Source organism: Nanorana parkeri, unplaced genomic scaffold, assembly GCF_000935625.1.
Source record: "Nanorana parkeri isolate BGI_ZX_2015 unplaced genomic scaffold, ASM93562v1 scaffold1973, whole genome shotgun sequence".
NCBI classification, from domain to species: Eukaryota; Metazoa; Chordata; class Amphibia; order Anura; family Dicroglossidae; genus Nanorana; species Nanorana parkeri.
The window spans coordinates 202,740-224,374 of record NW_017308241.1 but is presented as its reverse complement, the minus strand read 5'-3'; the positions used below and the strand labels follow the sequence as shown (position 1 = coordinate 224,374).

General features: G+C 49.3%; 1 protein-coding gene across 1 annotated transcript in view; it reads left to right on the top strand.

The window, feature by feature from the left end:
- Positions 1-21,635, top strand: part of BTBD2 (BTB domain containing 2) — a gene marked incomplete at its 5' end in the record, with an annotated part of 99,197 nt that overhangs the window by 14,655 nt on the left and 62,907 nt on the right. The window contains 2 exons of the mRNA XM_018572238.1: positions 5,922-6,114; positions 10,796-10,883. Coding sequence (XP_018427740.1) covers positions 5,922-6,114; positions 10,796-10,883 — 281 coding nt within the window. The remainder of the gene's footprint in view (positions 1-5,921; positions 6,115-10,795; positions 10,884-21,635) is intronic.

Genomic DNA, 21,635 nt, shown 5'->3' with positions numbered 1-21,635 from the left:
GACGCCGCTGGTTGCGGCCTCCAGGCGGCTCCGCGGCCGCCATCTTGGATGTGGGCAGGCACCCTTCCTACCTCATGGTGCTCAGGCTTCAGTAGGCCGTGGATGGCGGTGGGTTCCTGTGCGGGCTACCTATGAGGGGATTTGGCTCTTGGGGAGCTTCTGTGGCCGCATCTGTGTGGTGGCCGGTACTCGAGGCCCCCCCGTGATCGTGGCCGCCATCCTGGATGAGGGCAGGCGCCCCTTCTGTCACTACCGCCCAGGACTGTCGGAGTCCGGGGAGGAGGGGGAACTTCCCACGGCGTCGCCTCGTCCTGATCCTAGTGATTCCTCACAGCCAGATTCGGCCAGTGAGGATGAGGCAGCTTCTACGTTTCTGGTTCAGGAACGTGAAATGGTTTCTGCGCTATCGGAGACCCTTAAAATTGAGGATGGTCCCAGCTCTTCCACACTGCCGCCAGTGCAGTTTGGGACGCATAAGAGTAGGCGTTCCGCCAAAGTGTTTCCTTACATCTCCTTTTTTGATTACTTTATTTATAAGGAGTGGAAAAGACCTACCAAGTCCTTTTGCAGTCCCTAAGCGTTTCTCGGTTCGCTATCCCATTGAGGAGGCCTTTGTGTCTAAGTGGACTTCTCCGCCGGTGGTGGACCCCCCGGTCTCTCGCTGGAGGATTCTCCGTCCTTTAAGGACCCCACTGATAGGAAAGCTGAGGCGGGTTTCGCGGACTCTACTCCGTCTCGGGTGCACTTATGCGTCCGGTTTTGGCTTCTGCCTTGGTCTCTCAGACTCTGACGGAGTGGGCTAAGATGTTGCATCAGGGTCTAGGAGAATGTCTCTCCCGCTTACTTGGATTTGGCGGACCAGTTGGTGCAAGGCCTTAGGTATGTCTGCAACTTGGTCTTGGATGCCCTTGCCCTTGGTGTCCAAGCTGTCGGTGTGTGCGGCGGTGACGCTTCGCCATTTGATTTGGCTTAAGTGCTGGTCGGCTGATCACGCTTCCAAGAAAGCTCTGACGGAATTGCCCTTTACTGGGGACCGTCTGTTTGGTTCCACCTTGGATGAGATCATTAAGGATCTGACGGGGTAAGAGTACTTTCCCCAGGCACGCAAGAAGGAACAGCGCTTGAAGCCTGGGCCCACTTTCTACCGCTCACAAGCAGCTTTTTCTGCCCCCTCTGCCCTCCGATAAGGGTGGGAAGTTTAACAAATCCTCCTCTTCACAGTCTGCCAAGCCTGCCGGCAAGCCCCAGTCTGCATGAAGGTCGCGCCCCGGCTCTGGTTCCCAGGGTGGGGGTGCTGCTTCGGCTCTTTGCGGATTTTTGGGTGCTCACATCTCCAACACTTGGGTCCGGGAGCTGGTTTCTTCGGGCTACAAGATCGAATTTCTGTCCCGTCCGGGGAACAGGTTCTTCCCGTCCAACACGCTCCTTTTCCGCGGTTGGCGGATCTCTGTCGCGCTGTGGCGGACCTTTTGTCCCAGAGGGTGATCGTGCCGGTTTCGTCCTCGGAAAGGTTCAATGGGTTTTATTCCAACCTGTTTACCGTGTCCAAGAAAGGGGGTTCGGCCCATCCTGGACCTCAAACGTTTGTGCGGGTCCGTCGGTTTCGGATGGAGTCGATCAGGTCCGTAGTAGCCTGGCTTCGTCAGGGGGATCTGCTGGCCTCCATCGACATCAAGGATGCCTACCTCCATGTGCCCGTTTGCGAGTCTCATCGTCGATATCTTCGTTTCGCGGTGGGGAGGAGCATTTTCAGTTTGTGGTGCTGCCTTTTCGGGCTGGCGTCAGCCCCACGGGTGTTCACCAAGGTGCTTGCCCCGATTCTGGCGCTGTTGCATTGTCGGGGGGTTTCGCTTGTGGGCTACCTGGACGACTCTGGTGACCGCTCTGGAGGTCACGGTGCGGTCCTTTTTGGAGGAGTTCGGTTGGCTCCTGAACCTCCGGAAGTCTTGTCTGGTGCCTTCTCCACGCCTGGAGTATCTGGGCCTGGTTCTGGACACTTGCGGCCTGGGTTTTTCTCCATCAGGACAAACTCCGTTCCAAGGTCCGTCTGTTGCGGACTCGCCGGTGGTCGCCCATTTACTTTTTGCATGCATGTCCTGGGTCTCATCGTGGCCTCCTTTGCACAACACCACACCAGGACTCTGCAGAGGAACATCCTGGTACAGTGGGACAAGTCCCCCCTTTCCTTGGACAGGGAGATTCGTGAGGCGACAGCCTCCCTGCGGTGGTGGCTTCAATATCCAGCCTTGGTGCGGGGGAAGTCTTTCCTTCCTGTGCACTGGACGGTGGTCACCACGGACGCCAGCCTTTGGGGCTGGGGCAGAGTCCGGCCTCCTTGACCGTGCAGGGTCTTTGGTCGCCGGAGGACTCCCGTCTGTCGATAAATGTGTTGGGACTTTGGGCGATTTGCCTTTCTCTCCATCATTGGTCGACCCATCTTCAGGATCTCGCGGCATTGGGTCCAGTTGGACAACGCCACCGCGGTGGCGTACATCAACCACCAGGGCGGCACAAAAAGCGTGGCCGCAGGTCGAGAGGTGTTCGGTACTCTCTCCTGGGCGGAGAATCGGGTTCTGGCTCCCTCGGCGGTCTACATTCCGGGGGTGGACAATTGACAGGCCGACTACCTCAGTCGCCAGTCGGTGGACCCGGGAGAGTGGTCCCTGCTCCCAGAAGTTTTTCAGCAGCTCTGTCTCTGCAGGGGGATGCCGGATGTGGATCTTCTGGCGTCTCGGTTCAACCGGAAGGTGGACAGGTTCGTAGCCCGGGCATTGGATCCCTGGGCGGAGGCGGCAGATGCCCTGGTGGCTCCTTGGGGGCCTTACGGTCTGATTTATGCCTTCCCTCCACTATCTGTTGCCTCGGCTTCTGCGCCGGATCGCGGCCGAGGACGTCACCGTTGTCCTCGTGACCCCGGACTGGCCTCAGAGAGCATGGTACGCGGATGTGGTTGAGCTGGTGGTGGACGCCCCCTTCTGCGTCCAGATCTTCTGTCCCAGGGACCTGTGTTCCTGTGTTCCTCGTGACCCCGGACTGGCCTCGGAGAGCATGGTACGCGGATGTGGTTGAGCTGGTGGTGGACGCCCCCTTCTGCGTCCAGATCTTCTGTCCCAGGGACCTGTGTTCCATCCTTCTTTACAATCGCTGGCTTTGACAGCGTAGCTGTTGAGAGCCAGGTCCTGAAGGACCGGGGGTTGTGCGATGCGGTCATTTCCACCATGCTCAGGACGCGCAAAGCGGTTTCTAGAAAGATTTACCATCGCACGTGGAGGGCCTATTTTGCCTGGTATGAGGCTGGGGCCCTGTCTCCACAATTGTTCTCCATCAGCAGAATTCTGGCATTCTTGCAGCGCGGGGTGGCTCAAGGGCTGGCCTTGAGCACAGTGAAGGGCCAAATATCTGCATTGTCTGTGCTGTTCCAGCGGCCTATATCGTCTAATGCTCTGATTCACACTTTTGTTCAGGGGGTGACGCTGATTGCTCGCCCTTGCTCTTGGCACCGTGGGATCTGAATCTGGTGGTTTCGGTGTTGCAGGAATCTCTGTTTGAGCCTCTCCGGGAGATTCCTCTTCCGTCCTTGTCGCAAAAAGTGGCCTTTTTGGTGGCCATCACTTCCGTTCGGCGGGTGTTGGAGTTGGCTGCCTTGTCCTGCAGGCTCCGTTGCTGGTTCTGCATAGGGACAAGGCGGTTCTCCGTCCTCGGCCGGCTTTCCTGCCTAAGGTTGTGTTGGCATTCCATCTGAATGAGGACATTGTCTTGCCTTCCTTGTGCCCAAAGCCGGTTCATAGGAAGGAACGTGTGCTCCATTGTTTTGGATGTGGTTCGCGCTCTCTGTTTATTTGGAAGCTACAGCTTCTTTCTGCGAGACCGACTCCTTGTTCGTGCTTACGGAGGGCCCTCGTAAGGGCCGGGCTGCGTTGGCCGCTGCCATCCCTCGGTGGATGTCAACCATCTGTCCAGATGCTTTATTGACCATTATTTTGTCTGTTTCCTTCACCTTTTAATTTTTCTAACTGTAAAACTTCCTACTCTTTTATTTTGCTTGACAGACTACTGGCATTGGTAAACACTTTTTAATCCATTGTTGCATTTTGCACTTGGAATTACCATACAATGTAATTAATTATTTATTCATTTTTTATATATACAAATTGTACTGTAATCGCAATGTTTGTGACATGGGAAACTAATCACCTGCTATAGCCCCCCATCTCCCCCTTCCCCTACATATTCCACCCTCAATACGTGTCTGACCCCTGTCTGTTTTAACCAGTTGACATCCGCGGTGTTAAACCCCCTTCCCATCCAGGCTACCGAGCCCATCTACATTACCCTTACCACCCCTATTAAATGGGCTGTTCTCCTGGCTGTTAGAGGTAGCAGTGACATAAAGGGCTGCCAACTCTGGGTTTAGCACCTGCACATCTTCACTTAACCTGGCATATTGTTTTGGGTGCTCAAAGACAGAGTCAGCCTTCCTTTTCTGTGAGACCTTGCCACTGTCTCTAACTACAGTAACCCAGCTTCCTACCTGATCATGCTTTTTCCTCCACGCTCCATATCAGCCGGGTTAACTGTTTGTCAAGTCTTCTCACTGTTGTAATGTGCTTCTTCAGATCTTGACTGTGAGCTTCCAGGAGGGCAACCTGCTCACATCTGTGTCAGCACTAGTTATCCTTGAACTCTTGCGTCATTTGTATATTTAGTGTGCACTGAGCAAAGCTTTCAACTTTTTCAAACACTCATTATTCCAGTTACAATATTTATTTTATCTACAGTAATTTTAAAATGTTACTGACAAGATAAAGACGGCTTTTGTTTTTAGCCCCTGTGTTTATAACTCCACTGTTACAAAACCACTTGGTTCACAATCCCGCTGTAAGTAAGCTTCCTTTTTAAAGATTGACTCCTTATTTTGTCATACCGGATGGTCCTCATAAAGGATGTAATGCTTTTTAACACAACCATATCTTTGTGGATTTTCCACACTATTCCTCAGGTACACTACCTTAAGGGACTAGTTTATCTGTTCCTAGTTGCGGTTTATTCTACTAGAGTGGTGAATGCTTTCTTGGCCTTTTAGGTACTAGGCTTCGTTCTCCCAGTTGTGCAAGTCAGCTATCTGGTCCTCTGTTCACACACTTCATGAAGTTTCATTGTCTGGATATGGCTGCATCAGCAGATGCTAGCCTTGGATATAATGTCTGCAGGCAGCAGTGAGAGTCAGTCACAATGTCTCTTGGTGCTTAAAGCTAAACCCCAGTGAGCTGGAAAAAAAAAGAAAAAGTTTCCCAGGATGGAACACTCAATTCTTGTATCCTTGCCTACCGCTGAAGTGCAAGTGGCTGTAAGGATTTCAGAAGGAAGAGTATTGTCATTCAAAGTACCGCAGCGCTGAATACTGAAAAATGGCCTGGATGGGAAGGGGGTTTAACACCGCGGATGTCAACTGGTTAAGCAAGTGTCTAACCCACAGTTCTGCTGTCAGGGTCAACAAGTATTTACAATCTGTTAGAGGGAGGACTTGGAGAATCAGAAAGGGCAATCTTAATGGTGTGGGCAGAATAATTACAAATGTGGTTTTATACTTTCAGCTCGTCAGTGTCACTCAATAGCTTGGATGGCAATACACCTTATAATTTACATAATATAATCCACTGTTCAATCCCCTTTTTAGATTTACAACTGTCTAGTGTGTGGGCCTATTTAAAAAAAATTATTTCAAAATGTATTTAGTCAGCTATTCCCTCATATTTTGTAGTTAATAAAGCTAAAAATATAAAGAAGATTGCAGTCTCTTTGCAATGACATGACCTGCTTTAATTACATTGCTTTTATAGCATGTATAGTACGTTTACATGCTATTATTTGTACATGCATATTATTTTTCTGCTTTAATTATGTTCTTTGCTGCTCCCTAGGCCCAGCACAGTCCGGAATACTCACCGACAGGGAAGTTGTGAGTTTGTTCCTGCATTTTACGGTGAATCCCAAACCTCGAGTGGAATTTATCGATAGGCCAAGATGTTGCTTGCGAGGGAAAGAATGTAATATTAACCGTTTCCAGCAAGTGGAAAGCCGCTGGGGTTATAGCGGAACTAGTGACCGAATAAGGTGTGTGCAATATATACCTTTTTATTTTTGTAACCAAAAAATATTGTCTGTGGGAACAGATTCCCACAGTTGAGTCTGTGTTCTTTCCTTGTCATGTAGGGCAATGCGACAGGGTTGATTTAATGCACCCATCCCCAGAAGCTTGTACGCTTCTTCTTTCCTTTGCTTCTCCACCACTCCTTGCACCAGTGCTGTCACATGGGGTGGGTGCATAGCCCCATGTAAGCAACTTGTAGTTAACAAAGGCGTCTTCTCCTGCTCCTGGCAGCCAGAGGAAGAGGCAAAATTGCAAAGGAAATGTGCTGCCGGGGAAGAATTAAAGTAAACTTGGTGTTTTGACCCTGCATGGACAAGGCAACTTGTTAATTTTGAGACTAAGGCCCCATTCACACGTAGCGACATACCTTTTGCAGCGGCCAGGATAGCGCGACTTTCGGGGAGACGTTCCAGCGACGATCCAGTGACGGTAGCGCGACCTTCTCCGTCGGGCTCCATTAGAAAAAAGCAAAATCGTGCAAAATCCGCCGAAAAAAGGGTCCTGTAGAAGCGACTTGCGACGCGCGACATGGAGCTAAGACAGCTCCATTGAATATCATTAGCCGGCGACTTCTCGCGATATTGCGCGGCACAAATGCGCGATATCTCGCTACGTGTGAATGGGGCCTAATAAGTAAATGGTTAACCTGTTTTTAGTTACTCAGTAAAGACCCAAAAGAAGAGCTCACACTAAGCTTCTGACTCCACGAGATGTTGAAAGGTGATGCGAGGAATCTGACACTGCACTGTTGCCCTTCTGTTGTCTTGTACCAGTCTTGCCACTCTCCGTTCTGCCCTAACATTGATTAGTCGCTGAGGACCACAATTGGCACATTCAGACCCAGATTTTCGGCTGACAGTCTAGTCTTTAAACACTTTAACCCCTTTCGTGACTGACGACGTACAGTGTACGTCGCCAGCATCGGGGTTGTTTAAACAGACTCCCGGCGGCTATTGCCGACGGGACTCTGTTTAAACTTGTAAAGCCGACTGTCGGCTTTACAACCGAAGCGATTCTGGCGACTTACCTGTCGCCAGATCTCTCCCCTCCCCCCACCATTCTTCTCATGTACATATATGACTGCTAGAACAGATAAAAAGACATTGGGGGAAATTGATCAAAATTGGAGCAAACAGCATCTGGAGCAGTTGCCGATGGCAACCAATCAGCTTCTCTCTTCAGTTTGTTCCGTTAAGATTTGAAAATGAGAGAGAGAAGCTGATTGGCTGGCATGCACAGCTGCTCCAGTTTTCGCCTGCTACGGTTTCGATAGATCCCCCCCACTGTGCAGTGTCACTAGGGATGTGCGGGGTCCATGGAAATTGTTTGGTGTCACCACACATGTGCTCTCCGCACATCCCCGGTGACCCCACACATCTCCGGTGACCCCACACATCCAGGTTCCTCTGTGCGGTGTCACCCGAGATTGTGCGGGGTCTATAATGTAAAAAAAAAAGTTAAAAGTCCCCCGCCCCCCTGAGCACGCGCATCGCCACGTAAACACGCGTCGGGTGCGCCTACGTATGAAAACAACGAACGCACTACACATGTTGGGTATCGCTGCGCACGCTGGAGTGAGAGCAATAATTCTAGGGCCAGTATTATGGGGTATCTCTAAATTGATGACCTGTGGGGGCTTTTAAATCGTCTTCTATAGACTTTTTGGGGTACTGCAGTTTTTCGCCATTTCACGGGCGCACGCAATTTGTAACCTGGGCATGTTGGGTATCGTTTTACTCATTGTAACCTCATCTTTTATATTTTGTTATGGGGCATTTGATTACATTTTTCACTAAATGTTGGGGTTTAATAAGGAGTTGCGCTAATATTGCGCAACATAAAAATTTGCAACTACCACCATTTTATTCTATAGGGTCTTGGCATTCAGAAAATATATAATGTTTGGGGGTTTTAAGTCACTTTCAGGCCTAAAATGTGGAATATAACATGGGTGCAAAAAATGAAAAAAAGGCCTCAGTCATGAAGGGGTTAACAAAAGCTGCTCTTGAACATTTAACGAATTCTGCTGTTTTGCTGATACTCGCTCCATGGCTTCGAGCGGCAACAATCATCCCACGTTCAAAGGCTGTTAAATCGCATTGTTTACCCATATCTTCAGAAAAAAATCACTTCTACTGTCGTGGTAAACAACCTGCTTCCCTATTTATAATGGTCTGGCCATCTAGCAACTTCAGTGCAAAATTATAGCTAATTATAGCTAATTTGCCTACAAACATCAGGCGGTCATAATAATCTGGCCACTCAGTGTATATATAGTATATTAGGGATGCACAGGTACTGATACCAGTATCTGTGACAATACTGGGCATTCTCACGAGTACTCGTGAAAATGCCTTGATACTAAGCGTCGATACCGGCACTTAAATTTTTAAAACACAAGCAGCTGCTGTGAGGTCCCCAGCAAGCGTGGGACCTCGCCGCACCTGTTTAGAGGGCTAGCCCGTCCAACATCTCCTTCCTGCTGCCCGCACAGCCCTTGTGAGCATTTAAATTATGTAGCTACATATTATTCTGCATTGCTATATAATGTATTGCTGGGATTTGTAGTCCCTCTACAGCTTGGAGTCAGTGGCAGAACTACCAGCATCACAGCATTTGCACCTGCGACCGGACCCTGATAGTCCAAAACTGTCCTAAAATCATACGTTTTTGTATTATTTTAGAAACTGTTACATGACACTAAAGAAAAGGTATCGGTAATTGGTATTGGTGAGTACTTGGGGGAAAAGTATCGATCAGAGGTGCATCGAAATGAAAATTTCAGACCGAAACCAAAAATGTTTTTTATTTTAACTCTCATATATTTCCTTTTTAAAATAGAAAAAGAGATTGAGAACACAGAGTCCTCAATCTCTTTTTTTCTGCAGCCACTGTTATAGATTAACAGTAATCCTCTGAGTGTTCCTGTTCATTCATAACATGAGGCCATAGTATGTTTACTATAACCGCAATCATGAATGAATTCCCATTCATTCATAATGGAGGATATAGTAAACATACCATGTCCTCAATTATTTACAAACAGTGATCGCTGAGTGTTTGCACTCTACTCCTTCCTGACTCACTGTCACATGAGGCTGAGTGAGCGTTGCGGGGAAGTGCTGCAAGCTGACCGCACTGCTCTCCTCTGATCTGTGACAGGAGGCTGAGCGGTGCGGGAGGAGAGACGCCGGCCGCTCACAGCGCTCTCCTACCGCAGCGCTTGGCCGCCTGTGACAATTTCTCTCCTCCCCACTGGGACACAGAGCAGCGCACAGCGGGGAGGAGAGAGAATGAATGCACCACTATATCGGCCAAGAAAATAGCACTTTCGGTATGTCAAAAGTGCCATTTTCAGCTGATATGTTTCGGCTGCCAATATATCGGTGCATCCCTAGTATCGATACTCGGTCTTGAGAAAATTGGTGCATCTTGTGTGTGTGTTTTTTCCAGACCTGAGTATGAGTACCGATTTCTTTTCGTCATGTACTCACCTATACCAATATTTTATATATTTTTTCCACGTGACCGTTTTTCTAAAACAATACAGACTGATTTTAGGTAAATGGTGGAGCGCCAGTGCCCGGTCGCAGCTGCAACCTTGGTAGTTCTGCCACTCCAAGCTGTAGAGGGACTACAAATCTCAGCAATATTATTATTATATATATATATATATATATATATAAGTGCAAATCTCAGCAATGCAGAATAAAGCACAGGACCGAAACAGAAGGCATCATATCTAAAGCAGCTGTGGAGTTCAGGTGCAGTTTTGCTGCACCATACCTGTACATACTCTGTGCTGCCACTCTGCTCCAGGGTGCTGGTCTGATGTCTTGGGTGGAGGGTCTTATGAAGGGGAGATGTGCGGAGGGTCTTAGGAGGCTGTAAACAGGCGCCGCGTGGTTCCCAAGCAGGCTAATTAAAGTGCTGGTATCGGTTTTTGGTATCTGAGCAAATGCTCAGTATCTCCACCGATACTGGTATCTGTATTGGTGCATTACTAAACATAATTTATTAAAATGCACAGCAGATTTTAAACTAAGGGCTCCCTGAGCACTTCTCACTGGCTTTCCACAAGATAGTGTATAGCGCAGAGGAATATATAAAGAATTACTTATTTTCCCAGACTCTGACTGAAATGCACCAATACCGGTTTTTCACCATTGGGTACTTGCCAATACCGAATACTGGCATCCTGGGATACTGTTTGCCCGGCTTATCAGGAAGGTCCCATTGCCTGAGAAGCCAGTGTTCTATCAAAAGAACAAACGGCTTCATGTTTCGAGGCCGCCTGGCGTCTTAACCAATCGGGAAGCCAGGTGGGATGTCATGACCCGCCTCCCGGCTTCCTGGTCGGCTAGGAAGCTGGCTTCACTTGTTGCTTGGCAGCCTGGCTTCCTGACCAATCAGGAAACTGGGCGACTGGTCATGACATTGGACATGATTTTGTTACTGCTAAATATTGCAGATGCTGGTAGTTTGCTGAAACACAAAGTAGTTATAACTGTGTGTCTTTTGCAGTTTCTTAATTTATTTTGTAGAAAAATGTTAAGTATTACTGTTAATATGTATCTAGTTTTTTGGTGTTCAGATTGTGGTGACTTTTGTTTTTGATGGTACTTTTTTTGTTTTGTCTTTCAGGTTTTCAGTTAATCGAAGGATATTTGTTGTTGGTTTTGCACTGTATGGCTCAATACATGGTCCCACTGATTATCAAGTAAACATACAGGTATGGTGATTTTATTGTGTGCATAATGGGAAGTCGCATCACTTTTCCACAGTAACCCAAATTCCTTACATAAATGAATAATTCATAGTAAACATCTATAGGGAAATGTCCTGTTTTGTGTGAAGAATTGCAGGTTTTATCCCATAAGTTGCCATTTTGTTTTTTTATATTCATTTTGGATCCACTTACTGCTTGTGTACAATCTTGTCTTTCATTATTTTACTGACAAATATCTTGTATTACAACACGACAATCTGGATACAATATAGATAAAAAACCATCTATATTGGATATATAGCATTACCTCACTTCAACTTAAATGAAACAGACCTTTTTGCATGACCAGGATGCAGTTGGAGAACGCCATCAACCATCAAGGAAGCACCAAATTCATGCAGCTTTTTAGTATGGCTAGAACTCCACATTTTGGCCTTGTCTGTGATACATTCTAGGTGTTGAAAGTTGTGCCAGGTGGATTACTTCTGTCATTAGAGTCTGATACTAGAGAGTGGGCCCTCTATCCATAGGTGTTTCCACCTTCTTCTCGCAGGTGAGGTCCTCAGACATGGACTTCTTAGCATCCAGGTTTTAAGCAGAACTACAGGGAAAATTATTATTAACCCTGGCAGTGGGGCTACCCGCGCACTGCAAGGGTTAACTGTAAGTTTTGGTCTAGGGAGAAAAATAAGTTATGCTCACCCGATCCTCAGATGGCTGGCTGTGACCGCACTCCCTCCAGCCTGTCTCCTCCAACCCTGCAGCAATGGAATTTCCCTCTGTGTCCTCGCGTTCTATTCACTATGTATAGAACTTGATGATTTACAGGACCTTATACTGCGGTGGAGGGGAAAAGAGGCTCCAGGGACCAGTCTGAGAGCAAGCCAGCTCAGAGGATCAGGTAAGTGAGTTTTTTTAATTTTCCTCCCTAGGCGCTAGAGTTTTTTTTTTTCCCCAGAGTTTTATCTTCAACATTTAAAATAAGCTGGATAGGTTTGCCATCAGGACCAGGCATCTGCTAGCCTTTGCAGTGAATGCCTTGGTAATGCCGTGTGATCATTTTAAACTGATATACTGTTTTCCTCCTCTGAAGCTTTTGTCTTACTTCCTTTGCATAATTGAGATGGAGGGCATGCCTTTGATGCTCATTGCCCCAACCGGCCCAGGAGGCCCTGGTACGCAGATGTGGCAAAATCTCTGTAGGCACTTCTGGACCGTCCAGATTTTCTTTCACAAGTTCCGATATGCCACCCTGCTTCTCGGTTGCTGGCTTTAACGGCATGGCTTTTGGGACCCAAGTCCTGAAGGACGGAGGCCTTTCAGACACTGTTATCTTAAGGCTCTCTATGCTCCTTAAGGCCCCCACAAGGTCGACCATTGTACCTGGAAGACCTACTTTGCATATTGTAGGACCAGGAAGTTCAATTCTATAAAGTACTGCGTGGGATGCATTTTATCTTTCCTCCAGTATGGCCTGGATGAGCATTTAGCCTTGTACAACATCAAGGGCCAGATATCTTCCTTTGGGGATTCTCTTTCAGAGTCCACTTGCTTTTCACTTGTTGGTGAAGGCCTTTGTGCAAGGGTTGGCACACGTTGTTACCCTGTTCATGCCCTGGTGCTTCATGCTCTGGTGACTCAGTGTAACCTCAGTCTACTTCTCTCAGCCCTTCAGAAGCTGTCCTTTGAACCGATCTGATAGATTTTTCTGCATTTACTTTCAAGATAGCCTTGCTCGAGCCATCACTTCTGCTAGGCATATTTTTGAAATAATTGGCTTGACATGCAAGGAGCCCTTTCTGATTTGTGTCCTGCTTCTAAATCCCCTACATTTCCCTATGCTCTTTGAACATAGTTTAAGCGGTCAGAGTTTACCTTTCTGCAGCTTCTACTATCCACAAGTCTGACTCCCTGCTTGTTATTCCTGAGGGTCCCAGTATGGGACAACCAAGTTCCTGCTCCACTATTGCTAAGTGGATTTGCGAGACCATCTCGCAGGCCTAAGAGCTGAAGGGAAAACAGGAAATTGTATTTCATACTTACCGCAATTTTTCTTTCCTTACTAGCTCCATGGCAGCACAAAATGGGATGTCCCCGCCTCCCCACCAATCTGATAGGACCGTAACTCATAAATTTGAGCAACCCGCAGCTACCAGTGTTACGTTACTAGCAACTCCGACCGGGCGGGAACATTTTGTGCTGCCATGGAGCTAGTCGGGAAAGGAAAGTTACGGTAAGTATGAAATACAATTCTCTTGTTTTCCCTGACAGCTCCATGGCAGCACACAAATTGGAAATAATTGGACACACCAGGGAGGGTAATCACACGGCGGAAAATTTTAATCAAGTACAGAAGCCGAAGAGGCAATAACACTACGACCAAAATCCACAGTGGTTAACACAGCGGGTTCAATGCAATGGAGCTCAGATTCATCTCCAGACCTTTCTGCAGAAACTCCAGGATGTGAGCAGTCTAACACAGAGTTTCTCTCCGGAATCTCCCCAGAGTCCCTAAACTTGGACCATATTCTGCCATAGGACCTGTTGGTGCTGGTCTTCCTGGCTTTCATCAAAGTGGAAATCACACTCTCCGAGCAGCCGTCCCTCTGCAGCCACCTCCTTTCAAGATCCAGGCCATGAGACAGAGCCTCTCGGGCGCTGGATGGACCAATGGACCCTGGGTCAGCAGGTTCTCCTGTAGTGGTAGGGGATAAGGTTCTCTCACCGACAACTCCCGGAGAAGGGGGTACCAGGGCCATTGCGGCCAATTCAGAATCACTGCTAGCACAGTGACCCCCCTCCCCCTGCAGCCTCTTCAGGAAACGGAGAATAAGAAGCATCGGAGGAAAGGCGTATGCCGTCTCGAACTTCCACTCCAGTGTCAGCGCATCCACCCCCACTGCCTGGGGGCACGGAAACCTCGAACAAAAGACTGGCAACTTCGTGTTGGATGGGGACACAAACAGATCGATCCGTGGTCGAAAGGCCTACCTCGTCAGTCTCTGAAACACCCGCGGAGAGAGGGACCACTCGTTGTTGAAGGCTGTCCGGGAGAGGATGTCCGCTTGCGCATTGGCGTGACCTGGTATATACACCGCCGACAGGAGATTCAGATTCTCCTGAGGCCAGATCCTGATCGGAGCAACTTCCCTCAGGAGTGTGTCGCTGCGAGTGCCGCCTTGTCTTCGGATATATGCCACAGCTGACGTATTGTCCATCCTCAGTCTGACAGATCACCCCCTGAGCAGGGACCGGAACGCCAGGAGAGCCTGAAAAGGCTGCCCTGAGTTCCAGGATGTTGGAAACTACTCCCTCAGAGGGAAACGTCCATCTCCCGTGGGCCACTTGGTCCAGGCAAACCGCTCCCCAACCTTGCTCGCTGGCATCTGACGTGACTATCATCCAGTCCACTGGCATAAGGGAGTGACAGCACAGAAGGCTGAGATCTTGGAGCCACCAATTCAAACTCTCCTTCATGGATGAGCTCAAAAGGATTTTCTGATCCAGAAGTTCCGTGGACCAGCGTTTCAGAAAACCCACTTGGAAATCTCAGGCTCTCCATTGGGCCCGCTTCACCATGGGGTCTACCGCAATCATAGTGCCGACTACCCGAAGACATTGTCTGGCGGTCATAAAGGTCAGACACAGCAGCCGCAATAGTTTTGCGAATGGCTGGAATCTTCTCCGGAGGAAAAGAGACAGAGGCTTGAGCAGTGTTTATGCGAGCGCCTAAATAAACCAGGTCTTGAGTAGGCACCAGGTGGCTCTTTTCCATGTTGATAAGCCATCCGAAGTCCTTGAAAGTTGAAAGAACAAGCTTTCGGTGACGGAGCAGTTGTTCCTGATCGAGTAGTAAGACATCGTCCAGATAGTGATATATTCGCACACCCTGTTCTGGAAGGAACGCGACTAGGGCGAGGAGAATTTTGGTGAAAATCCATGGAGACTTCAGGCCGAAAGGCAGGCGGACGAATTGTATGTGAAGTTGTGCACTGCAAAACGCAGAAAGTGGTGATAGTGCGGATGCACGGGTACATTATAGTAAGCGTCTTTTAAATCTACCGACACCAGCCAATCCTTGGGCCGAACAATCTTTAAGATGCTTTGCAGGGATTCCATCTTTAAATTTTCTTTTAGGACATGATGGTTGAGATGCCGGAGATCTATGACCGGCCTCCAATCTCCGGTCTTCTTTTGGACCAGAAAGGAGAATAAATGCCCCGAAAGCGCTCCTGTGACGGCACCTCCACCACCACCCCATGTCAACAGGGACTGCACATAAGCTCACAAGGTTTTTCCCTCACTTCTCCGGAAGATGGAATATGTGTGAGAACAAACCTTGTGCGTGGAGTCTTGCGAAATCGCCAAGCGTGGCCTTCCGAAATGGTAGCGATCACCCACCGGTCCTTGATGTGGTCCGCCCAGATCTGTCGGAACCCAGAGAGCCTGGCTTCTATTTGGCAAACCTGAGCGGGCAAAGTTTCGAAAAGACTTTTGCGCCCCCTGCGCAGGTTTAGGGGTATTCTTCGTAGAGCTGGCACCTCCAGTGGCGCTCCTCCATGGCCTGCGGCACTCCTTACCAAGTCTGTAAAGAACGCGCGTCCTTAAAGGCAAGTTGCAGAATACCGTTAAAGCGTGGTTTTCTCTGGCATAATAGCCGTCTATCTTGTGGAATAAAGCTGGATTTACCACCCGTAGCCTTGGAGATAGCAGTCTCCAGCTTGTTCCTGAAGAGGGATTGACCCTCAAAAGGGATTTTACACCACCCCTGCTTCGAAGTGGGGGTAGGAGAGCCACAGAGCAGCAGCAGGAGATCCTCAGGAGCAGGAGACCGAGCGCCAGCCGCGCCGGTACACACAGTGCTAAGAAGGATGCCGGGATTAGCCCCTCCCATCGGCCGGCATCACCACGCGCACGACGTCAGTGGCCCTTAGGGAGCCTCGTGGAACGCAACGGTTGCGTTCCATGCAGAGCGGCCCCAGACGTGGGAGGAGCACCAACCCGGAAGCTGCCCGCGCTCGCCTGCGTTCCGAAAAACAACCCCGCCGGCGCGAGGGGACATACACATAGCCCACAAAAGCCGCCTCGATACCAGCAGCGAGGCTCCCCCATCATAGCTATTTAGGCCAAACAAAGGGACTACACCCGTTCCAGTAGCACAGGGTGGACGGCCAGAGGACATTTACCTCAGCCAGGTAAGCAACAACCCGCCTCCATCAGTAGTAGGAGGAGGAAAAAAGAGGAACAACTGCGGGTTGCTCAAATGTATGAGTTAAGGTCCTATCAGATTGGTGGGGAGGCGTGGCCATCCCATTTTGTGCTGCCATGGAGCTGTTGGGCAAAAGTTCTTCTTTTCTGATCATGGCGCACTCCACTAAAAGTGTTTTAGTTTCCTATGCTTTTTCGCAACAGGTTTCTGTTAACTAAATCTGTAAGGCTGCTGCACACTGGTGAGGTGCACACTTCATATTCTACAAGGTAGATGTTCTGGCCTTGACAGATGCCACTTTTGGCTAAGGAAAAAAAAAAAATCCTTTAGACGGCCCTGTAGTCTTGGACTTGCCTCTTATAGTCCTCTTTTCCCATTTGCATTTGTTGTTCCTTGGTCCTGCTTCTGTTTGTTTGCTGTGTTGTCTGCCCCTCTTAGACTACCTTATAATGACCCAGTGGTCTAACAATGAACTCCCTCTGTCCTGTGATGTAGATCAAGAAAACAGGATTTTAGTCTTATTTGTAAAATCTATTTCTTGTAGTACATCACAGGACCCTCGCCTCTGTATTCTGTGATCCACTCTACTGTTTGCTACAAAACCGAGGCAGGCTGTTAGTGGGGAGGGGGGGGGGGGGGTCCATAGGTGTTTCCACCTTCTTCTCGCAGGTGAGGTCCTCAGACATGGACTTCTTAGCATCCAGGTTTTAAGCAGAACTACAGGGAAAATTATTATTAACCCTGGCAGTGGGGCTACCCGCGCACTGCAAGGGTTAACTGTAAGTTTTGGTCTAGGGAGAAAAATAAGTTATGCTCACCCGATCCTCAGATGGCTGGCTGTGACCGCACTCCCTCCAGCCTGTCTCCTCCAACCCTGCAGCAATGGAATTTCCCTCTGTGTCCTCGCGTTCTATTCACTATGTATAGAACTTGATGATTTACAGGACCTTATACTGCGGTGGAGGGGAAAAGAGGCTCCAGGGACCAGTCTGAGAGCAAGCCAGCTCAGAGGATCAGGTAAGTGAGTTTTTTTAATTTTCCTCCCTAGGCGCTAGAGTTTTTTTTTTTCCCCAGAGTTTTATCTTCAACATTTAAAATAAGCTGGATAGGTTTGCCATCAGGACCAGGCATCTGCTAGCCTTTGCAGTGAATGCCTTGGTAATGCCGTGTGATCATTTTAAACTGATATACTGTTTTCCTCCTCTGAAGCTTTTGTCTTACTTCCTTTGCATAATTGAGATGGAGGGCATGCCTTTGATGCTCATTGCCCCAACCGGCCCAGGAGGCCCTGGTACGCAGATGTGGCAAAATCTCTGTAGGCACTTCTGGACCGTCCAGATTTTCTTTCACAAGTTCCGATATGCCACCCTGCTTCTCGGTTGCTGGCTTTAACGGCATGGCTTTTGGGACCCAAGTCCTGAAGGACGGAGGCCTTTCAGACACTGTTATCTTAAGGCTCTCTATGCTCCTTAAGGCCCCCACAAGGTCGACCATTGTACCTGGAAGACCTACTTTGCATATTGTAGGACCAGGAAGTTCAATTCTATAAAGTACTGCGTGGGATGCATTTTATCTTTCCTCCAGTATGGCCTGGATGAGCATTTAGCCTTGTACAACATCAAGGGCCAGATATCTTCCTTTGGGGATTCTCTTTCAGAGTCCACTTGCTTTTCACTTGTTGGTGAAGGCCTTTGTGCAAGGGTTGGCACACGTTGTTACCCTGTTCATGCCCTGGTGCTTCATGCTCTGGTGACTCAGTGTAACCTCAGTCTACTTCTCTCAGCCCTTCAGAAGCTGTCCTTTGAACCGATCTGATAGATTTTTCTGCATTTACTTTCAAGATAGCCTTGCTCGAGCCATCACTTCTGCTAGGCATATTTTTGAAATAATTGGCTTGACATGCAAGGAGCCCTTTCTGATTTGTGTCCTGCTTCTAAATCCCCTACATTTCCCTATGCTCTTTGAACATAGTTTAAGCGGTCAGAGTTTACCTTTCTGCAGCTTCTACTATCCACAAGTCTGACTCCCTGCTTGTTATTCCTGAGGGTCCCAGTATGGGACAACCAAGTTCCTGCTCCACTATTGCTAAGTGGATTTGCGAGACCATCTCGCAGGCCTAAGAGCTGAAGGGAAAACAGGAAATTGTATTTCATACTTACCGCAATTTTTCTTTCCTTACTAGCTCCATGGCAGCACAAAATGGGATGTCCCCGCCTCCCCACCAATCTGATAGGACCGTAACTCATAAATTTGAGCAACCCGCAGCTACCAGTGTTACGTTACTAGCAACTCCGACCGGGCGGGAACATTTTGTGCTGCCATGGAGCTAGTCGGGAAAGGAAAGTTACGGTAAGTATGAAATACAATTCTCTTGTTTTCCCTGACAGCTCCATGGCAGCACACAAATTGGAAATAATTGGACACACCAGGGAGGGTAATCACACGGCGGAAAATTTTAATCAAGTACAGAAGCCGAAGAGGCAATAACACTACGACCAAAATCCACAGTGGTTAACACAGCGGGTTCAATGCAATGGAGCTCAGATTCATCTCCAGACCTTTCTGCAGAAACTCCAGGATGTGAGCAGTCTAACACAGAGTTTCTCTCCGGAATCTCCCCAGAGTCCCTAAACTTGGACCATATTCTGCCATAGGACCTGTTGGTGCTGGTCTTCCTGGCTTTCATCAAAGTGGAAATCACACTCTCCGAGCAGCCGTCCCTCTGCAGCCACCTCCTTTCAAGATCCAGGCCATGAGACAGAGCCTCTCGGGCGCTGGATGGACCAATGGACCCTGGGTCAGCAGGTTCTCCTGTAGTGGTAGGGGATAAGGTTCTCTCACCGACAACTCCCGGAGAAGGGGGTACCAGGGCCATTGCGGCCAATTCAGAATCACTGCTAGCACAGTGACCCCCCTCCCCCTGCAGCCTCTTCAGGAAACGGAGAATAAGAAGCATCGGAGGAAAGGCGTATGCCGTCTCGAACTTCCACTCCAGTGTCAGCGCATCCACCCCCACTGCCTGGGGGCACGGAAACCTCGAACAAAAGACTGGCAACTTCGTGTTGGATGGGGACACAAACAGATCGATCCGTGGTCGAAAGGCCTACCTCGTCAGTCTCTGAAACACCCGCGGAGAGAGGGACCACTCGTTGTTGAAGGCTGTCCGGGAGAGGATGTCCGCTTGCGCATTGGCGTGACCTGGTATATACACCGCCGACAGGAGATTCAGATTCTCCTGAGGCCAGATCCTGATCGGAGCAACTTCCCTCAGGAGTGTGTCGCTGCGAGTGCCGCCTTGTCTTCGGATATATGCCACAGCTGACGTATTGTCCATCCTCAGTCTGACAGATCACCCCCTGAGCAGGGACCGGAACGCCAGGAGAGCCTGAAAAGGCTGCCCTGAGTTCCAGGATGTTGGAAACTACTCCCTCAGAGGGAAACGTCCATCTCCCGTGGGCCACTTGGTCCAGGCAAACCGCTCCCCAACCTTGCTCGCTGGCATCTGACGTGACTATCATCCAGTCCACTGGCATAAGGGAGTGACAGCACAGAAGGCTGAGATCTTGGAGCCACCAATTCAAACTCTCCTTCATGGATGAGCTCAAAAGGATTTTCTGATCCAGAAGTTCCGTGGACCAGCGTTTCAGAAAACCCACTTGGAAATCTCAGGCTCTCCATTGGGCCCGCTTCACCATGGGGTCTACCGCAATCATAGTGCCGACTACCCGAAGACATTGTCTGGCGGTCATAAAGGTCAGACACAGCAGCCGCAATAGTTTTGCGAATGGCTGGAATCTTCTCCGGAGGAAAAGAGACAGAGGCTTGAGCAGTGTTTATGCGAGCGCCTAAATAAACCAGGTCTTGAGTAGGCACCAGGTGGCTCTTTTCCATGTTGATAAGCCATCCGAAGTCCTTGAAAGTTGAAAGAACAAGCTTTCGGTGACGGAGCAGTTGTTCCTGATCGAGTAGTAAGACATCGTCCAGATAGTGATATATTCGCACACCCTGTTCTGGAAGGAACGCGACTAGGGCGAGGAGAATTTTGGTGAAAATCCATGGAGACTTCAGGCCGAAAGGCAGGCGGACGAATTGTATGTGAAGTTGTGCACTGCAAAACGCAGAAAGTGGTGATAGTGCGGATGCACGGGTACATTATAGTAAGCGTCTTTTAAATCTACCGACACCAGCCAATCCTTGGGCCGAACAATCTTTAAGATGCTTTGCAGGGATTCCATCTTTAAATTTTCTTTTAGGACATGATGGTTGAGATGCCGGAGATCTATGACCGGCCTCCAATCTCCGGTCTTCTTTTGGACCAGAAAGGAGAATAAATGCCCCGAAAGCGCTCCTGTGACGGCACCTCCACCACCACCCCATGTCAACAGGGACTGCACATAAGCTCACAAGGTTTTTCCCTCACTTCTCCGGAAGATGGAATATGTGTGAGAACAAACCTTGTGCGTGGAGTCTTGCGAAATCGCCAAGCGTGGCCTTCCGAAATGGTAGCGATCACCCACCGGTCCTTGATGTGGTCCGCCCAGATCTGTCGGAACCCAGAGAGCCTGGCTTCTATTTGGCAAACCTGAGCGGGCAAAGTTTCGAAAAGACTTTTGCGCCCCCTGCGCAGGTTTAGGGGTATTCTTCGTAGAGCTGGCACCTCCAGTGGCGCTCCTCCATGGCCTGCGGCACTCCTTACCAAGTCTGTAAAGAACGCGCGTCCTTAAAGGCAAGTTGCAGAATACCGTTAAAGCGTGGTTTTCTCTGGCATAATAGCCGTCTATCTTGTGGAATAAAGCTGGATTTACCACCCGTAGCCTTGGAGATAGCAGTCTCCAGCTTGTTCCTGAAGAGGGATTGACCCTCAAAAGGGATTTTACACCACCCCTGCTTCGAAGTGGGGGTAGGAGAGCCACAGAGCAGCAGCAGGAGATCCTCAGGAGCAGGAGACCGAGCGCCAGCCGCGCCGGTACACACAGTGCTAAGAAGGATGCCGGGATTAGCCCCTCCCATCGGCCGGCATCACCACGCGCACGACGTCAGTGGCCCTTAGGGAGCCTCGTGGAACGCAACGGTTGCGTTCCATGCAGAGCGGCCCCAGACGTGGGAGGAGCACCAACCCGGAAGCTGCCCGCGCTCGCCTGCGTTCCGAAAAACAACCCCGCCGGCGCGAGGGGACATACACATAGCCCACAAAAGCCGCCTCGATACCAGCAGCGAGGCTCCCCCATCATAGCTATTTAGGCCAAACAAAGGGACTACACCCGTTCCAGTAGCACAGGGTGGACGGCCAGAGGACATTTACCTCAGCCAGGTAAGCAACAACCCGCCTCCATCAGTAGTAGGAGGAGGAAAAAAGAGGAACAACTGCGGGTTGCTCAAATGTATGAGTTAAGGTCCTATCAGATTGGTGGGGAGGCGTGGCCATCCCATTTTGTGCTGCCATGGAGCTGTTGGGCAAAAGTTCTTCTTTTCTGATCATGGCGCACTCCACTAAAAGTGTTTTAGTTTCCTATGCTTTTTCGCAACAGGTTTCTGTTAACTAAATC